Below are 27,772 nucleotides of genomic sequence, written 5' to 3'. Positions count from 1 at the left end.
GGGTTAAGACAAGGGCCCAAGTGGTTGATCCTTTTTGACTAAATTTATGACTCGACCATTTGTCAGTTACTTCCAACACATTTCTTAGCCGATGCATTGACTCTATTGAAGGATTTCGGTCAGAAACTAATGCTAATTGTGATTCTCTTCGGCACACTGTTATTTTTTGTTTGTCGTTTTGTTGGTGTTATTATTAAATTTTATTATTTGTAAACGCTGTGTCCGCCTGATTGATAATTCACCTATCACCAGTCCCTACATACATATTGCCTTGTAATACTGAGGCACTAAATGAACTGAACAAAATGTGAAGAATTGAGCAAAATTAGAAACTTAAAATTCGAAAATCAAATAAGTAATAAAAAAGTTGTATGTTGAACGGTTTTATTGAAAATAAATAAATAATGATGTAGATAATGTACTAGAAACTAAAATATTATTCGAAAGGTCCTAGGTAGCAGTCATCACACCACTGTCCTCAGCAATCTACGGTATTGATCAGATGAAAAAATAATGAAATCGTTGGGCGTAGTGTTCACATATTTACTCAGGTTATGCTATTCCCAACGATTTTATAATTTTTTATCTGATCAATTCCGTAGACTACTGAGGAGAATAGTGTGATGACTGCTACCTAGGACCTTCCGAATTATTTTTAAGTTTCTAGTGCATTATTTGTATCATCATTATCTTTTTTCTCAATAAAAGCGTTTAACATGAATTTTTTTTAACCTATTTTATTTTGTATAAAGATGGAGAAGTTTTGCGAGATAAAAAATGAAATAGTATCGTTTCCTTTTTTATAATAATCTCAACACATATCCCTCATACACCAAATTTTATTGAAATATTTTTATCGAGCGAACACTTTCATTGAATGAAAGGTAGAACTGGAACTTCTGGCGTAAAATACATCCAAAACAAACAATGTTCCCAAACACCAGAACTGCAGAACTCTTCTCGACGCGCGTTTCACCGATCAATGCGGCGTCTTCAGGAGACTAAGTTAAGATAAGAGATTTGTTTTGACTTAGGAATTAGTTTATTTCATCTCCTGAAGACGCAAACTTGGTTGGTGGAACGCGCGTCGAGAAGAGTGTTGCAGTTCTGATTGTTGAGAACAGTTTTGGATACTTCCGTTGTATAGTGACTCAAGAGACTCGAGACCGGGTTATTTACTTATAAAAATTTTGAAAATTATGAATTTGCGAATTGGTGTACTCGGGTTATAACCATCGAATATTTCTCAGCTATTATAGTGAGGACTGAGATTACTCTTACGGTCGGAGATATCTGTGTCAACGCTATTTTTCCGGTTTGTTGACCATGATTTGCTGGTTCCAATTCTTGACATTTCTTCTACGTCGAATCGCTCTTAACTGTATCCATCCAACAAACAAAGCAACCCAAACAAAGATAGATGCGTGATCAAAGCATGGTCACGCACATTTGCATCTATTGGGTAAAATAAACAAGCCTCATTATGCTGGCCAATCAATGTTAACTGCAATCGGCTGGCGGAATTCATTGTTTCAGGTATATCACTACAGTTTCGGAGTGGTCAGCTTGTTTTAACGCCTGTGGTGTGAACATATACGGAATTTTGAAGTTTGAAATTTTTAAAATGTACAGTTGAAACTGTAGAAGCTGTAGAAGCTATAGACAAAAATGTGTCTCCGCACTCCACCTGAAAAAGGACCAAAACACTGTACGTTAATATTAAAGAAAAAAATGTGATTATGAACGTTTCCAAAAATCATACTCAAGCAAACCCGTTATTGCTTGTTGATGAAATGGAGAGAAATCATTATAGAAGTGTCTCCTTGAAGTGTATATGGAGTAATGAGAGAATATAAACAAAAGCATTCTTTTTTGTCTCTAAAACCACATCTCTCTCGAAACGAAATGCCAACAATAGATTCAGTTTTGAAAGTTTTTTTTTATGGATTACACACAAGCACTACAGGAAAATCCTTAAGGTGCTCTCAGAGCGGTGCCTGTGCGAAAGTAGCGATTCCCATTCGATTTGAATCGCTAGAGATTAAATCCATTTGGAAAAACGTTCTAAGGAAGTTTATTCCACATAAACGCAGTTCTCCAGATGAAAGATTTCTCAAACAGTGAAGTTCGAGGTATACTGAGTTGAACCTCAAAACGATGAGCAGCCACAGTCTGTCGCGTATTTCTCATACGTACCACTCTAGGTGAAATCAAATATGCCAAGTCAAGTTGAACACCTTCCGTGAAAGTATATATAGAAGAAAGACAAATCTCCAACCTTTCTTCGATTTTCCAGGCTATCAGGGTTGGAGGTGATGTTCGCATCTCCAATCAGGCGGTTGGCTCTTTTCTGAATGGAATCCTGATCTACCAAATTTTCAAAAGGTCGTCATTCCACAAATTATTAAAAAAAACAAGTTTAAAATTTTAAAAAGAGGGAGAAATAGTTTGTTGCCCGAGAAACCAGAAATATTATTGTGGAGACGACAATATTTAATGAAAATAAGAGCCTACAGAATAGAGAATTGAAAAATATATTACCTGAATAAAACGTTGGTAAATTCAGGCCACAGCAAGTCCAAATTTTGGTTTGATGAATCAATATCTTCTTCAAAACAAGCAGTTCAATTTTACCCTCAACTGGCTTGAGGGTACCTCACCTTTAGGTGAGAATCACCTGATTATACTCTCAAAAAACCGCGTAAGTTTGTGAGCAAGATAACTTTTTATTGTTATGTGATGTTATTCGTATGAAAAGAACCGCTTCTCCTGTTTCAACTAAAACAAAATAAATCCCTTTTCAGGAAAACAAAAATGGTTGTCACATAGGAAGCGAAACCGGTTTTGCCTTCGAGTCGAAAAAAACGGGCGACTATCATGAGGAAATGGATGGGATATCTTTTGAGAATTGGTTTGGGAATATAGTTCCGAAACGTTCTATTCTTATTCCATATAAAAAAAAATAAATTAACGAAATAAATCAAAAACTATGTTTCAGCATTGAGGAAGAACACAACTCAAAACTTAACTACCTGGACATAACCATAGGATATAACGACAACAAAACACAATTTCAAATGGCAATATACAGGAAACCTACACAAACAAGCTCCACCATACCCGCAAGTTCAAACCATCCACCATCACACAAAATGGTTGCCTATAACGCATTCATATATAGAATGTTAAGAATACTACTCAGCAATGAAGCCCGAAACAAAGAACGGAAAATCATATACCAAATAGCGAACGGATACACCCAAAAGACAATAGATAAACTAGAAAACAGAATCAAACAAAAAATACAGAACAAGGATCAAGCCACCCCAACAGACAAAACAACACAACGATGGACAGCATTTACGTACGTAGGACACCAAACCAAAAAACTAACAAACATCTTCAAACCACTGAACATCAACATCACATACAAGCCGAACACGAAGATAACACAAAAAATAAACAACTATGAAAAGGAAGAAGACAAAGACCAAAACGGGATATACAGTATACAATGCTCAGACTGCAACAAATTCTATATCGGCCAAACCCAGAAAAAAACAATCCAAAGGTACAATGAGCACAAAAAGGCATACATAAATCCAACAGTATATAAATCAAACCTTGCAACACACGCCATTCAAAACAAACATAATTTCCCCCCACCAGAGAACATAAAACTCATAAAACAAGTCAACAAGGGAAACCGCATGGACATTTGGGAAAACTTGAACATACATAAATTTAACAGTCATGAATCACTTACCGAGGAACAAGTACAAATCAAAAAACAACAAGACCTCACATTCAATATATTAAACAAAACCATACACATTCCTAGAGAAGATCTAACACAGAACAGAGTACCTGATGCAGAACAAATACAGGCAAATTTACCTAAAGTACCTGAAATACCTGAGTTAAGATGCTCTGACCGTATAAAGAGGCAGACAACAGGATGACCAGTTCAGTTTGAGGGTGCCTAGAAGATGACAGTACTACCAACTGTCGAAAGCGCTCGCAGATAATTATTAGAAGATATAAAGCTTCAAATCCTTTTTGTAGAATTTAATATATATATATATATATATATATATATATATATATATATATATATTTATATGAGAATTATACAAATCTAACCAGCAAGCACAGCACGTCTTATACTAATTTTGTGTATGTATGTGCATTATTAGTATCATTATTTAATTCTACAAAAGTAACAATTGACTTATGGTAGCTATAATATATGTACATATACAAAATAATCAATAAAAAATTTCATTAACAAACAACATTTCTTTACATTATCATATTAAAATACGCAAAATTTAAGTAATTATCTAAGCTTTTCTGAAGTTGAACAATTTCAATAATGAATAGTTCAATTTAGATTAGTTTAAGTTCACTTCTGTCGGGAGTCCCGAGACGCAAACGTTATTTTTTCTTTGGAATATTCCCATATTTTTATGTATTGATGATGGAGAAGTAGAAAGTCAAAACCGTTCTTTTCCAAATAAATCCGAAATAATATATTCAAACATTTTTGATGTTCTGATATAAATATCTATAGTTGGTTTCGTCTCGTCTACTAATGTCTTCCAGTGACCTAGAGCCGACCTTTCAACTGAGAAATATTTTCTGTTCGCAGTCTTTTAACCGCAATAGATGCAATAATTTCTTCTGTGAAAGTTATTTATTGCCTTTCCCAAGAAACACAAACACTGGCTTGATATTATGCATTCAAAAATAAACATTTCAAGACGAAAATTAGGAAGAGATATCAACTTCCAAATATTTGCAGGAAATAAAAGATGCCTATTCAGTTGTTGCAACACCTCTATACGTCCTCTGCATTCTATAGCCATAAATTAAAATAACTTGAAAATATTGCATGAGTGAAACAACAAAACCTTAATAGTTTATCGCTATTTTATTCTGAAGGGAGCCGTTATTTAAAGAGGAATGATTAGAGTAAAATATGTGATTGTGATTTATGATATTGATCAGAAAAATACACCTGTATATTTTAACACCATATACAGGTGTACCGAAGAGATGTTATGTACTTGTTAGAAAATTAATTTTATAATATCTATAAATATTCATGAGTGTTGAAATTGCACACATACTTTATAAATATAAAACGAAGCGAAGGAATTGTTTTTGATATTACTTCGTTTCTTTAAATAACTCAAAGAACTATTTCGTTTATGATATTTTTAGTATTTTATCTGCATTTTTTTTGTAGTTTTTAAATCTATTAACATCTTTATGAGCAATGGAAATCTGAACCGCTAATTCATAGTCTGCCTATTTCACTCATTGAAAGAATTTTTGTGCAAAGAAGGGTTATCTCCTAAATATGCATATTTTGAACATGTGTTGAGAAATAAAACACTGTATACAGGGTGTTTCAAATTCGATCCTCACCATTGGGATCTCTGAAACTATGAGAGATACGACGATGGTTAAATTGGGGTAAAGTTGCACATTCGCCTGACTAACAATATGCCGTTGAGACATTTCTGACATTTTCAGTATATCCGGAGATATCCGAAAAACAGACATTTCGGATAATGGGTTTTATTTTTTTCTGGCCTTATTCTTCGAAGGATTCGAAAATGAATTGCACTTTTTCCCTGCTACATAATGGTGTTTTCAGATTTGGTATCCGACGTTTCGTCTTCTGGTCACCATCATCAGCTTTAGTTTTTCTGATGGGCGCTACATTGAAATCTTTCTGTTTTGAATTAAAGCAGATTTTACCTTTTCAATGATGTATCATAAGTTATCATTCTGGAGAAAAATTGGAGATATTGAAAAAAATTACTCTTATCATAATAGGGTTTGACTTTGATGTTTCTGAATTTGACTTTCAATTTGATACACTCAATGACATTTTATTATTGTACAAGTCATTGAATTTTTGGTGAAAAATGGTTTTCACAAATTAAAAAAAAAGATATGATACAAATTCATTACAAATACGATAGAAACAGTGTCAGGACCTCGGAAATGTATTTAAACTTGTATCCCGAAAGACGACAACCACATCAAACTATGTTCAAGTTATTTGGTTCATTCAAAAGCCAATAAAAAAATACGGAGACAGAATCAACAATCAAAATTTGGTAAATGAGGTGTGTATGAGGTAAATTATACATTGTGTCCTCTTTAATGAAAATAGAACTTCGAACATATAAGAATAATTAACTAAAATGTAAAGACAAAAGTAAATCACAGCAAATGCTCAAAATTCTGGCTCTATTCATGATAACACAAGTGTGCCCTTCTTCGAATATTATTCACTGCACGATTAATTTCCCTCCTCCTCAATCTTCCGAACTCTCTAACAATGTTGTGTTGAAGGTCTTCAATATTTTGATATTATCTTTGACCATAAACTCTATTTGTATGATGTTTTCATTACACTTAAGTCTGGAGACCTTACTGGACACCTCACCGGCCCATTTCTAGGTTAAGTTGAAAAACAGCACAAGCTGAACTTCGCCTTTCATCGATTGTTACACTGTGTTTAATTTGTAATTATTCGATGAATTAAGCCGATTATTATTATTATTATTATTATTCCCTATCTATTTATCACCAAACCTTTCAGTCAGGTAATTAGATACTCGTCTGGTATTGTGCGGTGGAGCACCATCATGTTGAAACCAGATGTTGTTATAGTTAGCCAAAGGTAGATCATCCAAATATCATCTAAAATCCTCAATCTCGAGTCTTTTACATTTTCTATCTCTCTGATAGCCCACTTCAATTGCCAATAGCGAAATGTGGACAGATTTTCAATATGTCTGCGAACAAAGAAGATTTTTGTTTTTCCTGTATATTTCCAGAACCAAAAGAGCTATATTCGATTTTTTGATATCATTGAATAGGTCTCTAAAATATGCAACTTTGCCACAATTCAAACGACGCTCTATCTCTTATTGTTTACGAGATCCCCATGTACAGAAACCAATTTGAATAGCCCTGTATATGTTTAGGTTTTAAACACTTATACAGGCTGATTCACGGTGGATGGCACATTAGACGTTTCTGGTGAACCAGACAACGGATCACTTTGAAAATTTAATGGAGGGCATATTCGGACATTCTCTAGCCAACTAAAATATTTTCGACAATGCGGTGTTGCCGCTTCTATTAGAAAGCAGTAGCAACTTTGATTTTTCAAATGGAACACTCTGTATATAATATTATTTTTGGAATCTCCAACAATTGCCCGACAACTTTTCTTGATATTTACTTATACCTATCTGTTACCGTTTTCGAAATAAAAATTAATTTCAATTTTTTTCTTCGAAAATCATGACTTCTAAAAATGCCGATATCTTTTAGTTAAGAAGTACTATGATATCGAAATTTGGTTTGGAGTTAGGTGATACTTGGACACTTCTCACACGTCAGCCTAATCTCCGTTACTTCAATACAGGGTGGTAAAAAAATACAGTTTTTTCGTTTGCTTGAAAAAGTTGCTGAAATTTGATTATTTTGAATGGAACACCCTGTATATTATTGAAAATTCAGAAAGCTGCTGAAATTTGCTTTCTTTCTATGTATATCATATCTATACCTAACTAGTCAAGTTTCGGACTTATGAACATTTATTTGTGAAAATGTCCCTTCAGAATGGTATTTCCATTCGGTATTTGGTAAGCAGGCCATGATTACTATTTGACAGTAGCGTTGTGACATTCTCCTAATAATATCGACATTTTCGTCACTTCAGAAGTTGCAAATACCTTCAAAACGATGGAACAAAACTATTCAAACAAAGTTGTTATGAATGTGTTTATTATTTTTGGACAGTGTGACAAAATTATCAGCAGAACATGTAGAAAGTTCAATGAAATGTATCCGAATCTACCGCCAATGAACCTCAAGAAATTTATACGAATTCAGAACAATTTCAATGCATTTGGATCAACTTTAAAAGCACCAAGAAACTTGCCTCGACCCGTAACTTTCGAAGACAACCAGATTAATGTCTTAGCATATTTTCACGCATTTCCCGAGTCATCGAAAAGAAGTGCTGAAGAAGATTTGTGTATAAAATATTCATCGGTTCAAAGAATCTTGCGAAGACATAAAATGCATGATTATAAATTCACCAAAATTCAAGCAATGAAGCCTCAAGATCCTCAACAGAGAGTAGAATTTTGTGAAATGTTGTTGACACGCATTCAAGAAGATCCACTTTTTTTAAATAAAATTATTTGGACTGATGAATCGAAATTTTCGAGAGAAGGGATTTTCAATAGAAAAAATCGTCATTATTGGTCCAGTGAAAATCCTCACGTCACAAAAGAAGCCGGATTTCAAGAAAAATTTAGTTTTAATGTCTTCTGCATGTTGATAGACAACAAATTGAGGTACGTGATATACGAGGAGTCATTATCCAGAAGCTACCTGAATATTTTGGAGAATACTGTAGACAGTTTCGTGGATAATCTGCCACTCAAAGATTATCGAAACTGTTGGTACCAACTAGACGGAGCTCCTGCACATTGCACAAGAGAAGTGAGCGCAGAACTGGATAGACTATTTGACGATCGGTGGATGAGGCGCTTGGGACCATGGAATTGGCCAGCGAGATCACCCGATCTTAATCCATTAGATTTTTATTTGTGGGGAATGTTTAAAGAAAAAGTTTACAAAATACCCGTGCGTTCGAGAGATGAATTGTTAGAAAGGATTGCCCAAACATTTGAAGATTTGGATCCCAATGAAATCAGATCTGCCACCACGAAAGCAGTCAACACCCGCATTTTAAAGTGCTTGGAAGTGAACGGCCAGCGATTCGAACATATTTTGAAATATTCCACATGATTGTTTTACTTTTTTATAATTATTCATATCAATATTTCCAATTTCAAGTTTCTTGGTGCTTTTTTAAAGTTTATCCAAACATATTGAAATTGTTCTGAATTCGTATAAATTTCTTGAGGTTCATTGGCGGTAGATTCGGATACATTTCATTGAACTTTCTACATGTTCTGCTGATAATTCTGTCACACTGTCCAAAAATAATAAACAAATTCATAAGAACTTCGTTTGAATAGTTTTGTTCCATCGTTTTGAAGGTATTTGCAACTTCTGAAGTGACGAAAATGTCGATATTATTAGGAGAATGTCACAACGCTACTGTCAAATAGTAATCATGGCCTGCTTACCAAATACCGAATGGAAATACCATTCTGAAGGGACATTTTCACAAATAAATGTTCATAAGTCTGAAACTTGACTAGTTAGGTATAGGTATGAAATACATAGAAAGAAAGCAAATTTCAGCAGCTTTCCGAATTTTCAATAATATACAGGGTGTTCCATTTAAAATAATCAAATTTCAGCAACTTTTTCAAGCAAACGAAAAAACTGTATTTTTTTACCACTCTGTATTGAAGTAACGGAGATTAGGCTGACGTGTGGGAAGTGTCCAAGTATCACCTAACTCCAAACCAAATTTCGATATCATAGTACTTCTTAACTAAAAGATATCGGCATTTTTAGAAGTCATGATTTTCGAAGAAAAAAATTGAAATTAATTTTTATTTCTAAAACGGTAACAGATAGGTATAGGAAAATATCAAGAAAAGTTGTCGGGCAATTGTTGGAGATTCCAAAAATAATATTATATACAGAGTGTTCCATTTGAAAAATCAAAGTTGCTACTGCTTTCTAATAGAAGCGGCAACACCACATTGTCGAAAATATTTTAGTTGGCTAGAGAATGTCCGAATATGCCCTCCATTAAATTTTCAAAGTGATCCGTTGTCTGGTTCACCAGAAACGTCTAATGTGCCATCCACCGTGAATCAGCCTGATTATAGACTTATATATGCATTCATACATCATTCGCACATATTTTTTCAATAAGATCAATTCTCCTGACAATAAAGCTTATCTATTATTATAATGTTTTTCCTGAAGTTGCGCTGGTCGGGCCTTATCTCCGATACATTCGGAGGGCCGCCAGCATTATCAACTAATGACCACTTCTTAAACCGTGAGATAAGAGATCCTTGGGTCCAAGAATAATGTGCCCCAAGCAAGTGCCATGACCCGGCTAAGAAGTCTGCCTTAGTATTCCTCTGATATTATTATCTGAAGATTTGATTTCTTCATATTTTTCTATGCATCCAACACACTCATTTGGATCTAAATCTTCGCTATGAGTAATGGTTTTCAATATCTGATGACGAATCCTGAGGAACCACTCGAAGTTTTGCAGCATTTAATTCAAATTCGGTAAACCTCTTTCAACTTGTTATTATTTGTTTCTTTTTTCATCCAGTTATATTTAATGTAGTCTGAATCCATCCTCATTTTATTAACAGCTCCAGATGGCATATTTTTTTCACAGATCTATTATTTATAAGCATCATTAAAAATGCAACGTAATATGGTAGAAAAGTTTCTTTCTGCTACTAAGTATAGGTTATTATCTGTTTGGAGAGTCGTCATTAGTTCAATTTCATTCATTGCTTCAGCTCTGGCTGATGATACACTTTCTGATGCTTTTCTAACAGATAGACTTCACCTATAGTGGATGGGCATACTTGAAGACTGGCTATCAATCAAATCATCTAAAAGAACAATTCGTTCAGGCCAGTCTTCACCTAGATACCTTCACAGTGAGTTCATGGACTGACACTTGTCAGAAAACAACTACTCCCTCGGCTAATACCACGGAAGGAATTGAATCGTGCCCTGATATAATCCTGCACTAGATATAATTAAAGTCCTTCGTGGTATTAGCCAGGGGAGTAGTTGTCTGATATGTGCCACTCCATGAACCTACTGTGTAGGTAACTGAAGATTGGCCTGAAGAATTGTTCCTTCAGATGATTTGATTAACAGATATTGTTTCTTTGAAAAAATTATTCATTTTTTTCATTAAAAAAATATGTGGCCTTTTATTTCAGTTCTATTTCAGTAGAAGTGTTTTGAGTTTTTTCATTTGAAAATTGATGTTTATCTAGACAAAAATATAACATACCGAGTGCACTTCAAAATGTGTTTTTCACAATTTTGAAAACACGACAGTCAACAAAACTATCTTTCTCCCGCTCTATCAGCAATAAAATTGCAAGTAATTTACTATTTTGAACAATTTTATATTATTGGTAGTAACTAAATCACCATTGGGAGACACCTGGGTAATTTAGATAACACTGAACACCTTTTCATTTTCCATTTTATATTTAGAATATACAAAGTAACTCTAATTTTTACTCACTGAAGAAAAGTAGGGGTTCAAATAAGAAGCGAATCTGTTTTTTATATAGATTTGTATATTTTTCATGTTCTTTCTAAACATGCATTTCCAGAAAGTTACTCCAATGTTTAACAATCATTTTCTAAAGATTTATCCAGGCAGTTGAATAGATCTCCCAATACAAATTTTACCTACATCGCTATATCTGTTTATTGGTTCCAAATACTTCAGCAGGAAGCACCGGGACAAAACCCTCAATTACATTCGAATCTTATGTATTCCGATAACGAATTTGATTTGTATGGAAATGACATTATGATTATTCATCGCCCTGATCCCAGCATCTCAACGAATGTACCGCAAGCCCATTCATCCTCCCAAAATCCATCCAACTGAATCTTGCGCGTGACCCTTCCAAACCATCTATATAATAAATTAATCATCATCCGACAAACAACTTATACCGCATAAGAACAAGCCCCCTCTTCTACATCAATCTCTACCTCGCCGCGGTAATTCACCCGAGTGTGAAAAGTTCCAAAGGGTACAAATCCCCCTCCCTTTCAACCCCTGTCGGCCATTCGATCGCGACCGTCGTCAAGGCAACGGGGCGGGGCGACGGATCCCCTGCCCCTCTCGCCCCTACCAACCCAGGAGTTCCTCTAAATCCAATAATCCCGACCGCTTAGATTGTGACGGCATGATTTACCGACAAATCAGACCTGACAAATAACAACATTATGTGTAGAAACGATACGTACTGATCGATTCGACTTCACTGCCTGGAATAGAAAACTTGTTTATTGTTCATCGATGGCATTTGTTTTATTTTCTTTCTGGCAGTTTCCAATCATTCCAGCGGACCGGAAAATTCTAAGAAAGAAGGAAGGAATATTGGAAAATATATCCCGGTGATGAGTGTTCGGAATGTCTGTTTTGTTTTTATTGGAGATTGCGTTTTTCAACTTTGAACTCGGGAAAATTCTCTCAGGAGAAAACTACTAAGGTAAATTGATAATGACAATGCATTATTAGCGATTTTATTCAATGCCACAGATATACACAAAGAGTTAACACTTCGAAAACACACTTCGTCTGTTCTAGTCGTTTTTATCAAGTCGCTTCACGTTAAAAAAACTTATTCGAACAGGCTTGGTCACAATCAACTTTTAAGCTCTTTCCGATCTCGGTCCGGTCTCGGTCCGTTCCCGGTCCTGTAAAGTATTCTCAAACAAGAAAGAGTCAGAATATTCTCACTATCGTATCGCTCTGGTTCAGATCTGGCATCGCGCCGGTTCCGGTTGGTCGAAAAAAATATTTGAGGCTCGATCCACACTATGATGCCGTTGACGGTCCGATCTCGCTCCGGTCTCGGTCCGATCAAATCTCGCTGTGTCTACACTACTAGTTCCACACTCAGTCTGTCTCGATCCATGGTCGACATAAGACGTTTCTCGAAATAATTCGATAAACTGTACTCGCCAAAAAATGGCATTTAATTTTTCAATCGAAGAATTAGCGATATTAGTTTGGACGAACAGAATACAAATAAAAAAAAATTACAACATAAAATGAAAAGAAGAAGAATGTGGATACATCCCAGTTCACTAACGAGAAAAGAAGAAGGCGAATATCACACGTTACTCTCGCCAAAAAATGGCATTTAATTTTTCAATCGAAGAATCAGCGATATTAGTTTGGACGAACAGAATACAAATTAAAAAAAATTACAACATAAAATGAAAAGAAGAAGAATGTGGATACATCCCAGTTTACTAACGAGAAAAGAAGAAGGCGAAAATCACACGTTATATCGTCATTTGATAGACGACGGAGAAAAGTTATTATAAATTATAGTGTGATTATTTATTATTTATGATTAAATGTTATGAATAACTCAAATGAAGTACTTACATTTTTCAGAATCCCTCGATTCATTACTAGCAATGACTAGAAGAAAAATGTAACGTCTCCTTGCAAGACCGAAGAAAGACTGGAGTTGAAATAAAAACGTATTCACACTGTCGGTACAAGTCATGACAGGTCCGATCTCGCTCCAGTCTCGCTCCAGTCAAAGATTCTTTTCGACCAACCGGAACCGGCGCGATGCCGAATCGGAACCAGAGCGATACGATAGTGGGAATACTCTGATTCTTTCTTGAATAACTTTTTTCGAGATCAATTGCCCTAACACCAAACTGATATTTTTGCACTCGACGAGCGTTTCGCCAACAAAGTTAGCATCCTCAGGAGAAGAAAACTCATAGTGTGGATCGAGCCTGACTGGAGCGAGATCGGACCTGTCATGACTTGTACCGACAGTGTGAATACGTTTTTGTTTCAACTCCAGTCTTTCTTCGGTCTTGCAAGGAGACGTTACATTTTTCTTCTAGTTATGGCTAGTAATAAATCGTGGGATTGTGAAAAAGTTAAGTACTTTATTTGAGTTATTTATAACATTTGATCATAAATAAGAAATAATCACACTATAATTATTTTCGCCAACTTTTTCCCCGAGAAAAAATCGCGAACATTTTAAAAGAATAGTTGACTGTTCTGCACATTCAATAAATATTTTTTTTCTACACCCGTACTCTAACAATACACTTATATGACCACAATCCGTTTCATAATGATATCCATTATGATACAGATTTTTCATAACGATACAGATTATCAACCAATAGAAACCCATAATTTTTCAATCAAGAATCCTGTTCCTTTGTTTGTCCTAGATTCTAACCTAAGTAACTAATTGCTTTATTTGTCAAAATCAGTTTTCATATTACCTACCTATATTATCAAAATGTCTGAAAACAGCGAATAGAAGGAATACCATCGACTCCAATATCTTTAAAAGATCAGATTAATTACAGTTATTATATTCAATATAAATATAATTAGAATCTTTATAGTTTTCATATATCCATGATAATACCATTAAGTTTGTGTTTTTTTAAAAAAATATGAGTTGATTACTGTAAATGTGTTCAATATAAATATAATATTTATAGTTTTTCATTATTTATTGGGTTTAGAAAAAATAGCGTATGCAACTCTCATGTAATGGTTATTAATACACTCGCATATACCATACAAAACTCGCCTTCGGCTCGTTTCGTATCCCGGTTAATGCTCGTGTCTTAATAACCATCATTACATGATCGTTGCATAATATACTAATATATAAAGTGAAACGGAATAAATTGAATACAAATTTTTATTTATTATTTCTAGATGAAATACTGATCGAATCAGAGAAAGGCAAACACGGCTTATATGATTTGCAGTCACATTACTATAATGACAATAATTATAAAAGGAAAATGTGGAACGAGATTGAAGAAGTAGTTTGGATTAGCTGGAAAATGAAGCACAAAAGTTATACAAAATTTGATAATTATTTAACAGCCTTATTCTGATTACATCGCAAGATGTTCTTGCCACGGTACTGAACCTTCAGGAAAGTTGAAGACATTTTTAAAAATGTCCCTTATCTGAAATGCTTCTGCATGTGCATTTCCTCCGTGTCTTCTTAGATTCTGTACGTGATCGGTATTGGCGCATTCCGAGTTATTCTCGAAATTAATGATCCGAGTGTTACTAATAATATTATGCAGAATGTATGTTGTTAAAATTATTGAGGATGCATTTTGAGGATGAGCCCTGAGACCTACGACATCACTTGCTCATGTGGGCGATGGAACAACAACATGGAACAAAAACAGCTTCTTCTGAATTTGTGCACTCTCAAACACAATATATCCAACATCCTCTTTCATCTCCGTTGGCAACGCAATACACACTGAATATGAATACTGAAGAGCGGTATCAAACGACTCTATATGAAATGAGTCCAGCAAACAATCGCAATTAACAATCATTCAAAAACCTGCCACGAAAATGCCGGCAGTTGATATAAAAATAAGTTGCGCGATACAGATAATTACTCAGAATCTGTAGAATGATATTCATGCTACTATTTTACTACGCTATTTTCCTGCAACACGCATGCTACGTGATGATAATATTGTTTACATACGAACTTCGTAGAGTACGTTTCATTTAGAATAGGGTGTATTAGAATAGAGTTTAATTTCATGTAACAGTATAATAACTTATCTTAAAGAAACCATCAGTTTTTCTCGTGGAGAAATCGCCTCACGATCCTGAGTCCATTCGATAGTATTGTACGAAATTTTCTTCGTCGTCTATCAAATGACGATATAACACGATAGCCATCTTGAGTTCAGACAGGTTCTCGTTAGTGAACTAGGATGTATCCACATTCTTCTTCTTTTCTTTTTATGTTGTAATTTTTTTTTTTTCATTTGTATTCTGTTCGTCCAAATTAATAGCTAATCGCTATCGCTAATTCTTTGATTGAAAAATTAAATGTCATTTGTTGGCGAGTACAATTGATCGAATTACTTCGAGAAACGTCCTATGTCGACCATGGATCGAGATAGACTGAGTGTGGAAGTAGACACAGCGAGATTTGATCGGACCGAGACCAGAGCGAGATCGGACCGAGAACGGAATCATAGTGTGGATCGAGCCTTACTATTAGTGGATAGAGAGAAACGGCAACTGTCAGGAATCCAATGTTTTGAGAGTGAGGGTAATATCAATGAGAAATTAAATAGTGTTACTATAGTTTCACATCGTTGTTGTTTATAATACAGTGCATTTCATTTAAAAAGAGCCACTCTGAATGACTTTTGGTACAATGATTTTCAGAAAAAAAAAAAAAAACACATCAACAACAACATCAACAACAGAGGACACATTTTGACATATTCACATTTGAATTTACTTCCCCTGTCGCACCCCCAGAGTATGTCACCAAGATTTTTCAAATGGATCACCCTACATTGTTTCGCATTATCAGATGGTTATTGACGAGCAGATTTCAACAAAGTACAAAAAATATGATCTGAAGCTTATAATTCGGGAGCTACAGATTATTTGAGTTGAAAACGAGCCACTCTGAATAACTTTCAAAACAATGATTTGCAGGAAAAATAAAAAAACAGGTCAACAATCATACAGGAGGACAGATTTTGAAATATTCGTTCTAGAGACAAATATGGAAACAATAAATCAGAAAAAGAGATTTTTTATTATTTATTGAATCAAAATCTGATAAGGACAATGAGAAGAAAAAATTTTTCTATAGTAAATGTTCAAAAACGTTTCCACCAACTTCCATACAAAGGTATAAACGAGCCTCCATTATCGCCCTCACATGGTTGAGAATCTCGGGAGTTATTTGTCTGCAATGCCTCATGATAGTCTCTCTCAAATCTTCTAGTGTTGTTGATTCTATCTCATACACTTTGGACTCCAAACAACCCCATAGAAAAAATCTACAGGAATGAGATCCGGAGACCTTGGTGGCCATTCTGTAGGACCTCGTCTGCCAATCCAGCGACCAGGAAAATAATCATCCAAAAATTGTCGCACTGGAGCGATAATGAGGAGGTACACCATCCTGCTGGAAAACTATTCCGTTTTCGAATAATTTTATATCCTCCTCAATTATCCTATTGATGCACGGTATTATTCGATTCTCCAACATATCCAAATATTTATCACTGGGTACTATGATGTGGTCACCTTAAATTCTTGCCCAAATATTCAGTTTTTGAGGTCGTTGGGTATGAACTCCACGGTATAAATGAGGATTCGTATCACTCCCATATCGATAATTTTGCCGATTCACCTCTCCATTCAAACTGAACGTACATTCATCTGAAAATCAAATTTTATACAAGAAATTCTTATGGAAGTTGATCCGTTCAGTGAGACTTTCACAAAACTCAATACGTCTATCGAAATCATCTTGGTTCAATTCATGAACTAGTCTAATCTTTGGATGACATTTGCAAGACTGATTGTTGTTGTTTTGTTAAAAAATCCAGTTTCCATAAATGTATTCAATAATTCCGAAACTCATTTTGTCGTACATTTCTTCCTGGATGATTATCATTGAGCATATGGGCAGTAGGTCTAGCACTATTTCCATTCTGGTAGTACAAACTCGCTATTTCAATCCGTTCTTGAAGCGTATAAACTTGTAATTTCACCTGGTAGATAATCGTTATTGTAGAATGCGACAAATACAAAATAACGAGAATATTGAATTCGAACTTAACTAGGCAAAATAAGACTGTTTTGAAATATACTTCACAAAAACACATATGAAATCTATATAACAGATTGTACAAAAGTTCATTCATGGTGGTTCGTTTTCAACTCAAATAATTTTTATCTACCAAACTATGAGCTACAGATAATAATGTTTTCTACTTTGTTGAAATCTGTTCATCAAGGAACATCTGATGATAATGCAAAATAATTGATCCATTGAAAAAATGATGATATGCTCTGGGGGTGCGATAGGAAAAGTTAGATCAAATGATATGTCAAAATGTGTCCCCCTGTGTACTATTGTTGGGGTGTTTTTTTTATTTTTCTGAAAATCATTGTTTCCTAAAATTATTCAGAGTGGCTTTTTTGCAACTCAAATAATTTGTAGCTCCCAAACCATGAGCTCCAGACCACATGTTTTATACTTTGTTTAAATCTGCTTTTATTATGGATCCTGTGATAATGCGAAACAATATAGGGTGATCCATTTGAAAAAAAAATTGTGACATGTTCTAGGGGTGCGATAGGGGAAGTAATATCAAATGTGAATATCTCAAAATGTGTCCCCCTATATACTATGGTTGACGTGTTTTTTCATTTTTCCTGCAAATCGTTGTACCAAAAGTTATTCAGGGTGGCTCGTTTGAAATGGAATGCACTTTATATGAAGGTGAGGTGAGGTGAGGTGATGAATATATGAAACAAATTCTCAAAATCGTGTCAGTTATATCATTTTCGTAATCCAATATTGTTATTTTGATTCAACGGTATTAAGATGATGATTAAAAAGTTAATGTCAATGTTAAGAAATCACTTGTTCAAATATTTTTCTCAAAACTGTATCCTACTCACAATAACAATGCTCATAATAATACAAACTATTCATAAATTTGAAAAGTAATTAGACAATTGCTACTATTTGAAATTTCTATTCCATCGATGAGAGATTTACCATCTATAACATCAGTATTTTAACTTGTTGTCAGTTTGGCCTCATTACTATGAAATAGTTGTCTCGTTATCCTCATTCTCTTTGAAATGAATTTTCAATTTACGACTCCGCCACCGCAGAGCAGTTCCAACCTCCAAGTTCTTTTACTGAAAGTAGATCGCCACCATTTTCTACAAGCATAGTAGCCGAGGATCTGCAAAACGAGTGCCCTGTGTAGAGCTGAGGGTTTCCCAACTTTGAGAATGCTGCAATTTTCTTTGGAACAGCTCCAATAGTATGAATGCTCACAACTTGTTTAACACATTTACCATTCCTATAACCAATGAAGAATCGCCAATTTTCCAAATTTGAAGGCCGCAAATTTGCGTATTTTTGGTATGTACCATAGGCATCAAGAGGAAGTCCTTCTTTGGGAATGACGAATATCCTGTTCTTAATATACCTAAGTACCTCAATGTAATCAAAACTCTGGTACTGGTGCTTTCAAAATCATCCACAGTCAGCTTAACAAGTTCGCCAAAAATACCACACATTAATACAACCTTTTCAAACAACCAGGTATGACCTGCCTCCAAAAAAAACCTAATCACTTCTTCTTCAGACAAAATTTTTGCTTTCTTTGGTTGTGTATCCATCAGACTTTCGTCTCAAGAACTAAAATAATTTCCCAAATCGGAAAATACAATTTCTGTAGGTAATACTCTAAAATGGTGTACGATTTAAAAAACTAACCTTGAACTGTCAATGTCAAAGCAAGTTTCAACATTGAAATATTGCTCCACAGCGAGTTAGGAGAATAAACCTCTGGTTTTACTTTCATATAGGCTAAAAATACATCTTCATTAACCACCTTTACATAGATGCTTTTACGCCACTCTTCAAAATTTTCATATTCTTTTTGACATCGCTCTTGAGTTATTTTCGGCAGTAAATCAATACTCGGTGCACACGATTCTCCCAATATTCCTGTAGAAATTTGATTTTGTTTCTCAATTTTTTCAATTTCATCCATGGTCGTTGTTAAAGCGAATTCGCGAACACAAAAAATTGATGTTGTTTGTAATATTGTTGTGATATTGTTAAGCTGTTCCATGACAACCCGATGTTGGGAATCTTCTGTAGAATTACTAGGTATCTATGTGGTTTGTTCTTTCCTCGGAATCAAAATGTAATCTATCTCAATGTAATTGACTTCTGCTTCCATTCAGGCGCATTAAGCCATTGAAATTGTAATCTTTCAGCGGGATTACGAAAAGTCTTGAACGACACACGGCCGATACGCAAATTACATCCTTGGTTGTTATAATCCCCGGCTGCGTCTTGGATCACAATATTCAACCTCATCCGTTATTTGCTACATATGGACCTTTTAACGTTAATAACTATTATAATCCAAGAATCACGGTATTACTTGCAATGCCGTCAGCAAACAGATCGAATCTTCCACAACGAAGGCATAATGTAATAAGATTGCGGAATATTGCGAACCAGTCTACTGCAGATAAAGAAGAAATCTTACGCCAGGAGCCTCGTGTTCATTATTGCCATCATATTTGTAGTAGATCTCCTGTTTTAGATCTAGAGCTATTGTTCTACTGTTCAACAGTTAAAATCTATTGATGACTTAGTTAATTCTCTATAGTAATTATTAAATAAGTATAGATAGAAGAAACTACCATATATGTAGAATATATCTATGAAATGTGTTTTCCACTATTGTTGATTATATGTTAATATAACTACGGATTAGCAAGTTGAGACTGAATGAAAGTTAAGCACCATACTTCCAGACAATTATAAATAACCACTTGCTAATGTCAACTATTCAATAATTTCTGGTCAGTGGCTAAAACCATTTTCAGCACAGTTGCCACAAATAAGTGTACTCAACAGTTTTTTTTGGACTCGCAGACTTCCAAGACTCGCCTACGGCTCATCCTAGAATTTCTATGTACTCGTTCAAAAAACAGTATATCCGGATTTGTTACGTAATTTACTATGCTGAAATATTCTAATTTTTGGTGAATGTATTAGGAATTATACCGGAGTAGTGGACAATTTGGAACCTGCGCCTCCGCTGAAAGTAATTGTACTTTTTACTTGTTTGTTTATTATATTTTTGAATTATAAATAAAGTTGAACGCAAGCAGAGGTGCGTATGTTGAAAATAAACTGAACCAACCCCATTATAGGTACACAGGAAAAATTTTAATATTGAGTGTTCTATAGGGCATTGCATTTCAAATGTAAAAACAATAATTTTCTGATTGATTCCGTCATTACTTGATGAAGATCCATAGTAATTTCATAAACTACACCTCACTATTCGATCTCCACAAAGTTTGTGAAGATCAGTTTGTTTGTGATCTCCAGTAAACACATCTGTTGTGAGCTTCGTGTTTAGGTCGAAAAGAAAGTGGTTAAACTTGGGATAAAAAAAGTGAGGTTTCTTCAACACACTATCTATGTAAACTGTGATCATTGATTTGAAGTAGTGACAATGGTGATTACATGTGAAATCAAGGAAGAAATATGAAATTCCGTGAGTACAAGTATTCATGCTATTTTAAAAGAGGAGAATTTCATTGAACAAATTGCACAAAAAGTTTCGGACAGTGTAGCAAAAACTCTCAGTAAAAAAATTGCTGAAATCGAACAGAAGATTAGTGATATGAACAAAGAAGTTGTACTCAATAGTGCAGTTATTAAGGAGTTAAAAGAAGACATTTCTATACTCAAATCAGAAAATGAGTATCTCTTACAAAAATACGATGAGATTGATCAAAAGGCTAGATCGCAAAACTTGAGAATTTTCAAATTAGATGAGAGGCAGCAGCAGAATTTAACTGAAGTTGAAATTGAACTTTTTGAAGCACATTTGGTCTTAACAATCAGTAAAGAAGATATACTTATGTGTACCAGAATTGGGAAGAAAAAAATCGATCGGCCGAGATGTATCTTGCTGACGTTGGCTACTTTAAGAATAAAGCAAAAAAACATCTGCAGCACAAAGAAAATGTTTAAAGGATCGCGTATAGTCTTGAAGGAAGATTTAACAGAGAATAGTGTTTGGTCTTATAATGGGAACATTTATGCTTTGAAGGACGGTAAAAAACTTGCTATTACGAAGATGTATGCTATTGCATACATCTTTTTTTCTATCTCTTATAAAAACGAATACTTTACATCTATATCTATATCTAACATCGGGTGCAAACTAGTTTTGGCTAATTTCATATTGTGAACACAAAAACTGATTTTACTTTATCTTCAACTTTTACCATACTATAAATAAAGTGTTGTATGTGAACTTTTTTTATTTTCTGAAAATGGTATCCACTATCAATCATATGTAATGATAAATGAAATGAAAATTGGGTACCTAAATATCTGTAGTTGATATTCCTGGGTATACATTCTTCCACAAGGATAGGATCGGTAGGGGTGGAGGAGTTGCAGCTTATGCTGCACAGAAAAGTGCTGTTAAGTATCTCTTATTGAAAATCAAAAACCGACAACATAGTTTCATTGTCGGTGTTTTTTATAGACAACCTAGTGCTCTATTCGATGACGTAATACAAGATGTGGATAATATTTTGTCTATGACATATCACCCTGCGAATTGGATAACTTGCTTGGGAGATTTCAATGTAAATTTCTTCAATTTAGATAATTCGCTTATGCATTGCTTCAAATCATTTGGTTTTTCACAAATTATCAATGTTGCAACAAGAACTACCAGCACTTCTAGTACATCACTCGATGTTATTTTAGTTTCGGATACTGATTTAGTGAACAAATATGGTACCTTGCCTGTACATGGAATTTCAGATCATAATTTGACATTTTTGAAAGTAAATATTCCTATTCTACACAGCAAACCCAGAATCATCACGTATCGTGACTTTCGTCACTTCAACGTAACTAATCTTTTAGATGATCTTCATGATCTTCCATGGCACAATATCATTATTGAGAATAACATCGATAAAAAAATTGAAATTTTCAATGAATTTAGCATCTCGGTATTTGACAATAATGCTCCTTTAGTTCAAAGGGAAATACCTAAACAACCAGCTCTTTGGCTAACAGAAAACCTTGTAGTATTGAAAACAGAGAGAAATAGCACTAAAGAAATTCAAGAGAACAAAAATTAAATCAAATTTTGATAGGTATATACAAAGAACTAAAAAATCTTACACTTTCAGTAACCAGAAGTGAAAAAAAAGCTTACCTCAATCATGTACTCCAAATGAAAGATTCGAAAGCATCCTGGAGTGTTTACTCAAGTCCAAAAAATTTTATACCTGAGCATTTATCTAACCCTAATTCTTTGAACAATTTTTTCTCTACCTATCTGCAAAATGTAACCAGTAATTGTGATGATAAAATAATGTTCTTCAGTAGATCTGTTCAAGATACACAATGTGATTTTTCATTTGGGTTGATCACCATTGAAGAGGTCAACAATATATTGCATAACATTCGGACTAAAGCTTTTGGAACAGATAGTATAAACGCGGAAATGCTGAAATATTGCAGTCCTTTCATAAATAAATATATTGCCCATATAATAAATTGCTGCATTGAAAAATCATATTTTCCTGTAATATGGAAGAGCTCTGTTGGCATACCTATTAAAAAAAATAACCCTTAAGAGTTTGCAGATTTGAGAATTATAAGCTTGCTTCCAGCTCTATCTAAAATTTTCGAAAAATTTCTTTATACTCAAGTGTATGTAATCATTTCAAAAAATTTATTTCCTGATTGTTAATGTGGTTTTACCTGGAAGAAATACTGAAACATTTTTAGCAACTGTAACGACTGATATTTTAACAGCTTATGATCAAGGTTTAAGCAGTGCTTTGGTGTTACTTGATTTTTCCAAAGCTTTCGATACCACTAGTCATGAACTTCTTTGTGCTAAATTGAGATATTGTGGCTTCGATAATAAATCAGCGTTTTTAATGTGAAATTATTTTCTCAGACGTTCTCAGAGAATATTGGTTAATGATTCGTACTCATCCAAACTTGATATTCTTTCAGGTGTCCCGCAGGGGTCTATACTGGGCCCATTACTTTTCATTATAGATACTGCAGATATTTTAAATAGAATAGAACTTTGTAAAGTGCAAGCTTTTGCAGATGATACATAGCTTTATCTCAGTTTTCGTACTGAAAATTTCGAGACTGCAGAAAAAATCATGAAAAATGAATTGAATAAAATCCAGACATTATCAGAAGAACACAACTTGAAACTCAATTCTGAAAAATCCAAAGTATTATATTTCGGTAGTAAAAATAATATGGACTTCTTGAAGACTAGTTTTAATCTTCAAATTGATAATACTCCACTGAAAATCTGTGACGCAGCCAGAAATCTTGGTTTAGTATTAGATACAGACATGCGTTTTTCTCAGCACATAAAAAATCTTAATCATAATAATCATAATAATAATAAACGCCTTTTATTGTCATTCATAGACTGTTGGCGAAGTCTAGCATCCCATGTTCCAGTTGTGAAAAGATTTACATTGGACTAACTAGTAGAAAATTAAAAGACAGAATCACTTCACACAAGAGTGACATAAGATGTAATAAACCGTCATGTTCCCTTTCTAATCACACCATAAATTTGGATCATGCTTTTTCCTTCGAGAATGTTGAAATTTTAGACTCAGAAAATAATACTCAAAAAAGAACTTTCTTAGAAATGTGTCACATAGTTAAAAATTCAAATACTATTAATTCCAGGTCAGACATTGAAAGTCTCAGCCTGATTTACACCTATCTCCTTTGCTTAAACAAAGAAAACAAATTTGATAATACTTAATAATTTCAGAACAGAAACCCCTTACCTTCACTCTCTGTGATTTATCATTTTACAGTTCTGTGAAATCTCATTGGCAGCAATGCATTGGTCAGAACAAGAAATTCTGCCAAACTTAATGTTTCGTGTCAATCATGTCTGACTACCTGTTGAGTTCAATTTTCAAATTCATTATTTCATATTATTCGTGTAATCATCTCACATTATTGCAAAATTCTGAATGAATATCACATGTTTTTAACCAATTTTAATCTTGACATACATATATGAGGATCCTCTTTGTTACTTATGTGTTAACTTCATTTTAACCTCACTTTCGTAAGTATGAACACGTTGTCCATAACCGTTTGTTTATTCAATAATTATTGTAGAGTTCCCGATGAAGAGACAATAAACGCCTCGAAAGCTTGAACAGAAAAAAGAGTTTTACAATCTTTCTGCCTCTGACTGCTATACCCGATTCATTCCCTTCGTTATTCCTTATATATATATATATATATATATATATATATATATATATATATATATATATATATATATATATATATATATATATTATATATATTATAATGTAGGTTTTCACGGATGGTAGAATATGATGTGTTGTTCTTCCGGGTGTTCATCCGTTGGGTACTATTCGATAGTCGACGTTTCGCCATCATCTCAGATGGCATTATCAAGACGAGTTACTGCTTCGCTTCGAGAGGTGTAACTGATGTTAGGTTCTTCTTGTGGTGTTTTTATATGGTTTCGCTTGCGTAAGTTTTATGGATTTGTTACCTGTTTTCCTACCTGACGGTTGTTGATGGCTTTTGGTAGTTCTCCTACCTGTTTTTCTACCTGAGGGTTGTGAATGTCTTCTGGCGGTTCTCCTACCTGCGATGGTTCATTATCAATTTGTGGTTGTCTTTGGTGGTTGTTTTTAATTATTGATTTCCAAATCCTTGGGATGTTTAGTGAGTCATCCCTTTTGTTGATGAGGCCTTGCTTTTCGATTTCGATTGCTTCCCTGATTTGTCGAATTCTTGGGTTTTGCACCTGTGCTATCTGTTTCGTGGACTCAAAATTAATCTTGTGACCTGTTTGTAGATGGTGTTACACCTCTCGAAGCGAAGCAGTAACTCGTCTTGATAATGCCAACTGAGATGATGGCGAAACGTCGACTATCGAATAGTACCCAACGGATGAACACCCGGAAGAACAACACATCATATATATATATATATATATATATATATATATATATATATATATATATATATATATATATATATATATATATATATATATATATATATATATATATAATAATTATTATTATTATATATATATATATATATATATATATATATATATATATATAATAATAATAATTATTATTATTATGATTATATTAACTATGATAATATCCACCCTTCACTAATTGTTCTAAACTTTTCTTTTCACACTTTTACACGAAGAGTGATTAACACATGAGTAGATTTAACTCATTCGTTACATAAAGTCGTAATTGTATGAACGAACTGCGTGCTTCATGTTGTAATGTTGTCCAGATTGATGCTGAAGAGGCAATCAGGCAAGTGTCTTATTCCGAAACATTGGATGTGTGTCATTGAAGATGTCAGTGTTCCATGTAAAGAATATTACCGGAGTTTTTCCCAACACCAAACCGTTATTTTAACACCTCGGCACGTGTTTCGATCACCAAGTGATCATCTTCAAGAGGGAGATCAAACTAATCATACTTACGAAAGTTATCCTTACTTATATTATAGATAACTGTTCTAGGTACCTGCGTCTTAAGTGCCTTGAATTGATTTCACAACATTGTCTTATCTATTGGTCTTAAACTAATTTTACAATGTGTCCTTATGTATTAGTCAGGTAAATCTAATAAATAAAATATTATTTCAACAAGCTTTATAGTAAACTATTAGGTATTGGTCCAGCATCGTCATTCATAATATTAGTGTTAACTTATTTCTACACTCTCTTATTTCTACACTTAATAGCCTTCTAGATGCCTGTTGTTGTTAACTCGTCTAACTAATCTTAACGAACTGAAGTCTATGGAATAGTTTTATTGCAAAATAGGATGGGCGACTGCTGATTTTTCAAGTCTTCCAAATTTTAAGTATGCTAAGTGTCTCTTATATCTTATTCAGTATGACTTCATTACTTCAAGAATTTCTCTCCTATTCCATTTCTTTCAAGTTTATTTAGAATGGAATTCATTTGTAGGCTGTCAGATGCACACGAGAGATCAAAAAAAAGCAACAAAATTGCCTGCATCGATATTATTCTGTTGATCCCTCTGCGCGGAATCCATGTTGTCGAGTTGAGAAAATCTTGAGTAAGAATGCGGGACATGTGCCCATTTGGAATAACTAGCTCTTGATTTGCGGAGACAAGGGCACAGGCCGCTTCTTGATTTTTTTATGGATATTCGAAAACAAGTGCTCAAAATGGTTACCAAAGTAAAAGTTCTTATTTGGACGTCATTTACAAAAGTTTCCTTTCAGCACTTGTCACTGTGGACCAACTTAGTTACACTGGGATAGAATACACTTCAATTATACCAATAAAACCAGGAATACAGTTTACTTTCGAAAGTTTTAATAGGACTTTGTATCCCCAACCTTGAAATGAATTCATTATCAAAAATACTAAATATGTATGAAGACATCAGGGTGTCAATGTTATAATAATAATAATATACACACGAATACTCACCGCAGTTGACCGAGTGTTCGAACGAATATATGAGCAGAGAGGGTCGAAGAGAGGAGTCGCTGGATGTAAAGAGAATCTCATCGATAGATGTGTAACGCAGGACTCGATACAATATAAGCGTAACGTCTCTATGGCCTGGATCGATTGCCGTAAGGCATTTGATACAATTTCGCATCAGCTCATCTTGCATTCGCTCAGATGCCTTGCGGTACCCGACAAAATAGTGAGATGCATTGAACAACTGATACCACTTTGGCGAACTCGCTTTACCATAACATCTGGTCAAGCAAGAGTCCAAACAGGGTGGGTCACTTTTAGAAGGGGTGTATTTCAGGGTAATTTCCTCAGTCCCCTTCTCTTCTGCATCTCACTATTGCCATTATACGTTGCGCTCAGAAATACTCGAGGGTTTAATAATAATAAAGAGAACCTGCTCATCGATAGATGTGTAACGCAGGACTCGTTACAATATAAGCGTAACCTCTCTATGGCCTGGATCGATTGCCGTAAGGCATTTGTTACAATTTCGCATCAGCTCATCTTGCATTTGCTCAGATGCCTTGCGGTACCCGACAAAATAGTGAGATGCATTGAACAACTGATACCACTTTGGCGAACTCGCTTTACCATAACATCTGGTCAAGCAAGAGTCCAAACAGGGTGGGTCACTTTTAGAAGGGGTGTATTTCAGGGTAATTTCCTCAGTCCCCTTCTTTTCTGCATCTCACTATTGCCATTATACGTTGCGCTCAGAAATACTCGAGGGTATAATAATAAAGAGAACCTGCTCATCGATAGATGTGTAACGCAGGACTCGATACAACATAAGCGTAACGTCTCTATGGCCTGGATCGATTATCGT

The 27,772-nt window shown here is 34.4% G+C and overlaps 1 protein-coding gene across 1 annotated transcript; it reads right to left on the bottom strand.

Annotated features, from left to right (window-relative positions):
• Positions 1-1,411: 1,411 nt before the first annotated feature.
• Positions 1,412-19,388, bottom strand: LOC141483534 (uncharacterized). The gene is made up of 2 exons (XM_074178210.1): positions 19,080-19,388; positions 1,412-1,687 (listed from the first exon to the last, which is right to left on the bottom strand). The coding sequence occupies exons 1-2, from the start codon at positions 19,357-19,359 to the stop codon at positions 1,620-1,622; spliced, it is 348 nt and encodes a 115-aa protein (XP_074034311.1). The 5' UTR covers positions 19,360-19,388; the 3' UTR covers positions 1,412-1,619.
• Between the last annotated feature and the right edge of the window lie 8,384 nt (positions 19,389-27,772).

This window comes from Leptinotarsa decemlineata, unplaced genomic scaffold, assembly GCF_025532065.1.
Source record: "Leptinotarsa decemlineata unplaced genomic scaffold, Ldec_3_MD MMD2_tig00003736_RagTag_RagTag, whole genome shotgun sequence".
NCBI lineage: Eukaryota > Metazoa > Arthropoda > Insecta > Coleoptera > Chrysomelidae > Leptinotarsa > Leptinotarsa decemlineata.
This window is presented reverse-complemented; position numbering and strand designations above follow the sequence as displayed.

Coding starts and splice junctions, on each gene's coding strand:
- LOC141483534 (XM_074178210.1), bottom strand. CDS start 19,359: ATGGATGAAATTGAAAAAATTGAGAAACAAAATCAAATTTCTACAGGA. Junction 1,688..19,079: donor TTTGACATTGACAGTTCAAG/GTTAGTTTTTTA, acceptor GTCCTTTTTCAG/GTGGAGTGCGGAGACACATT.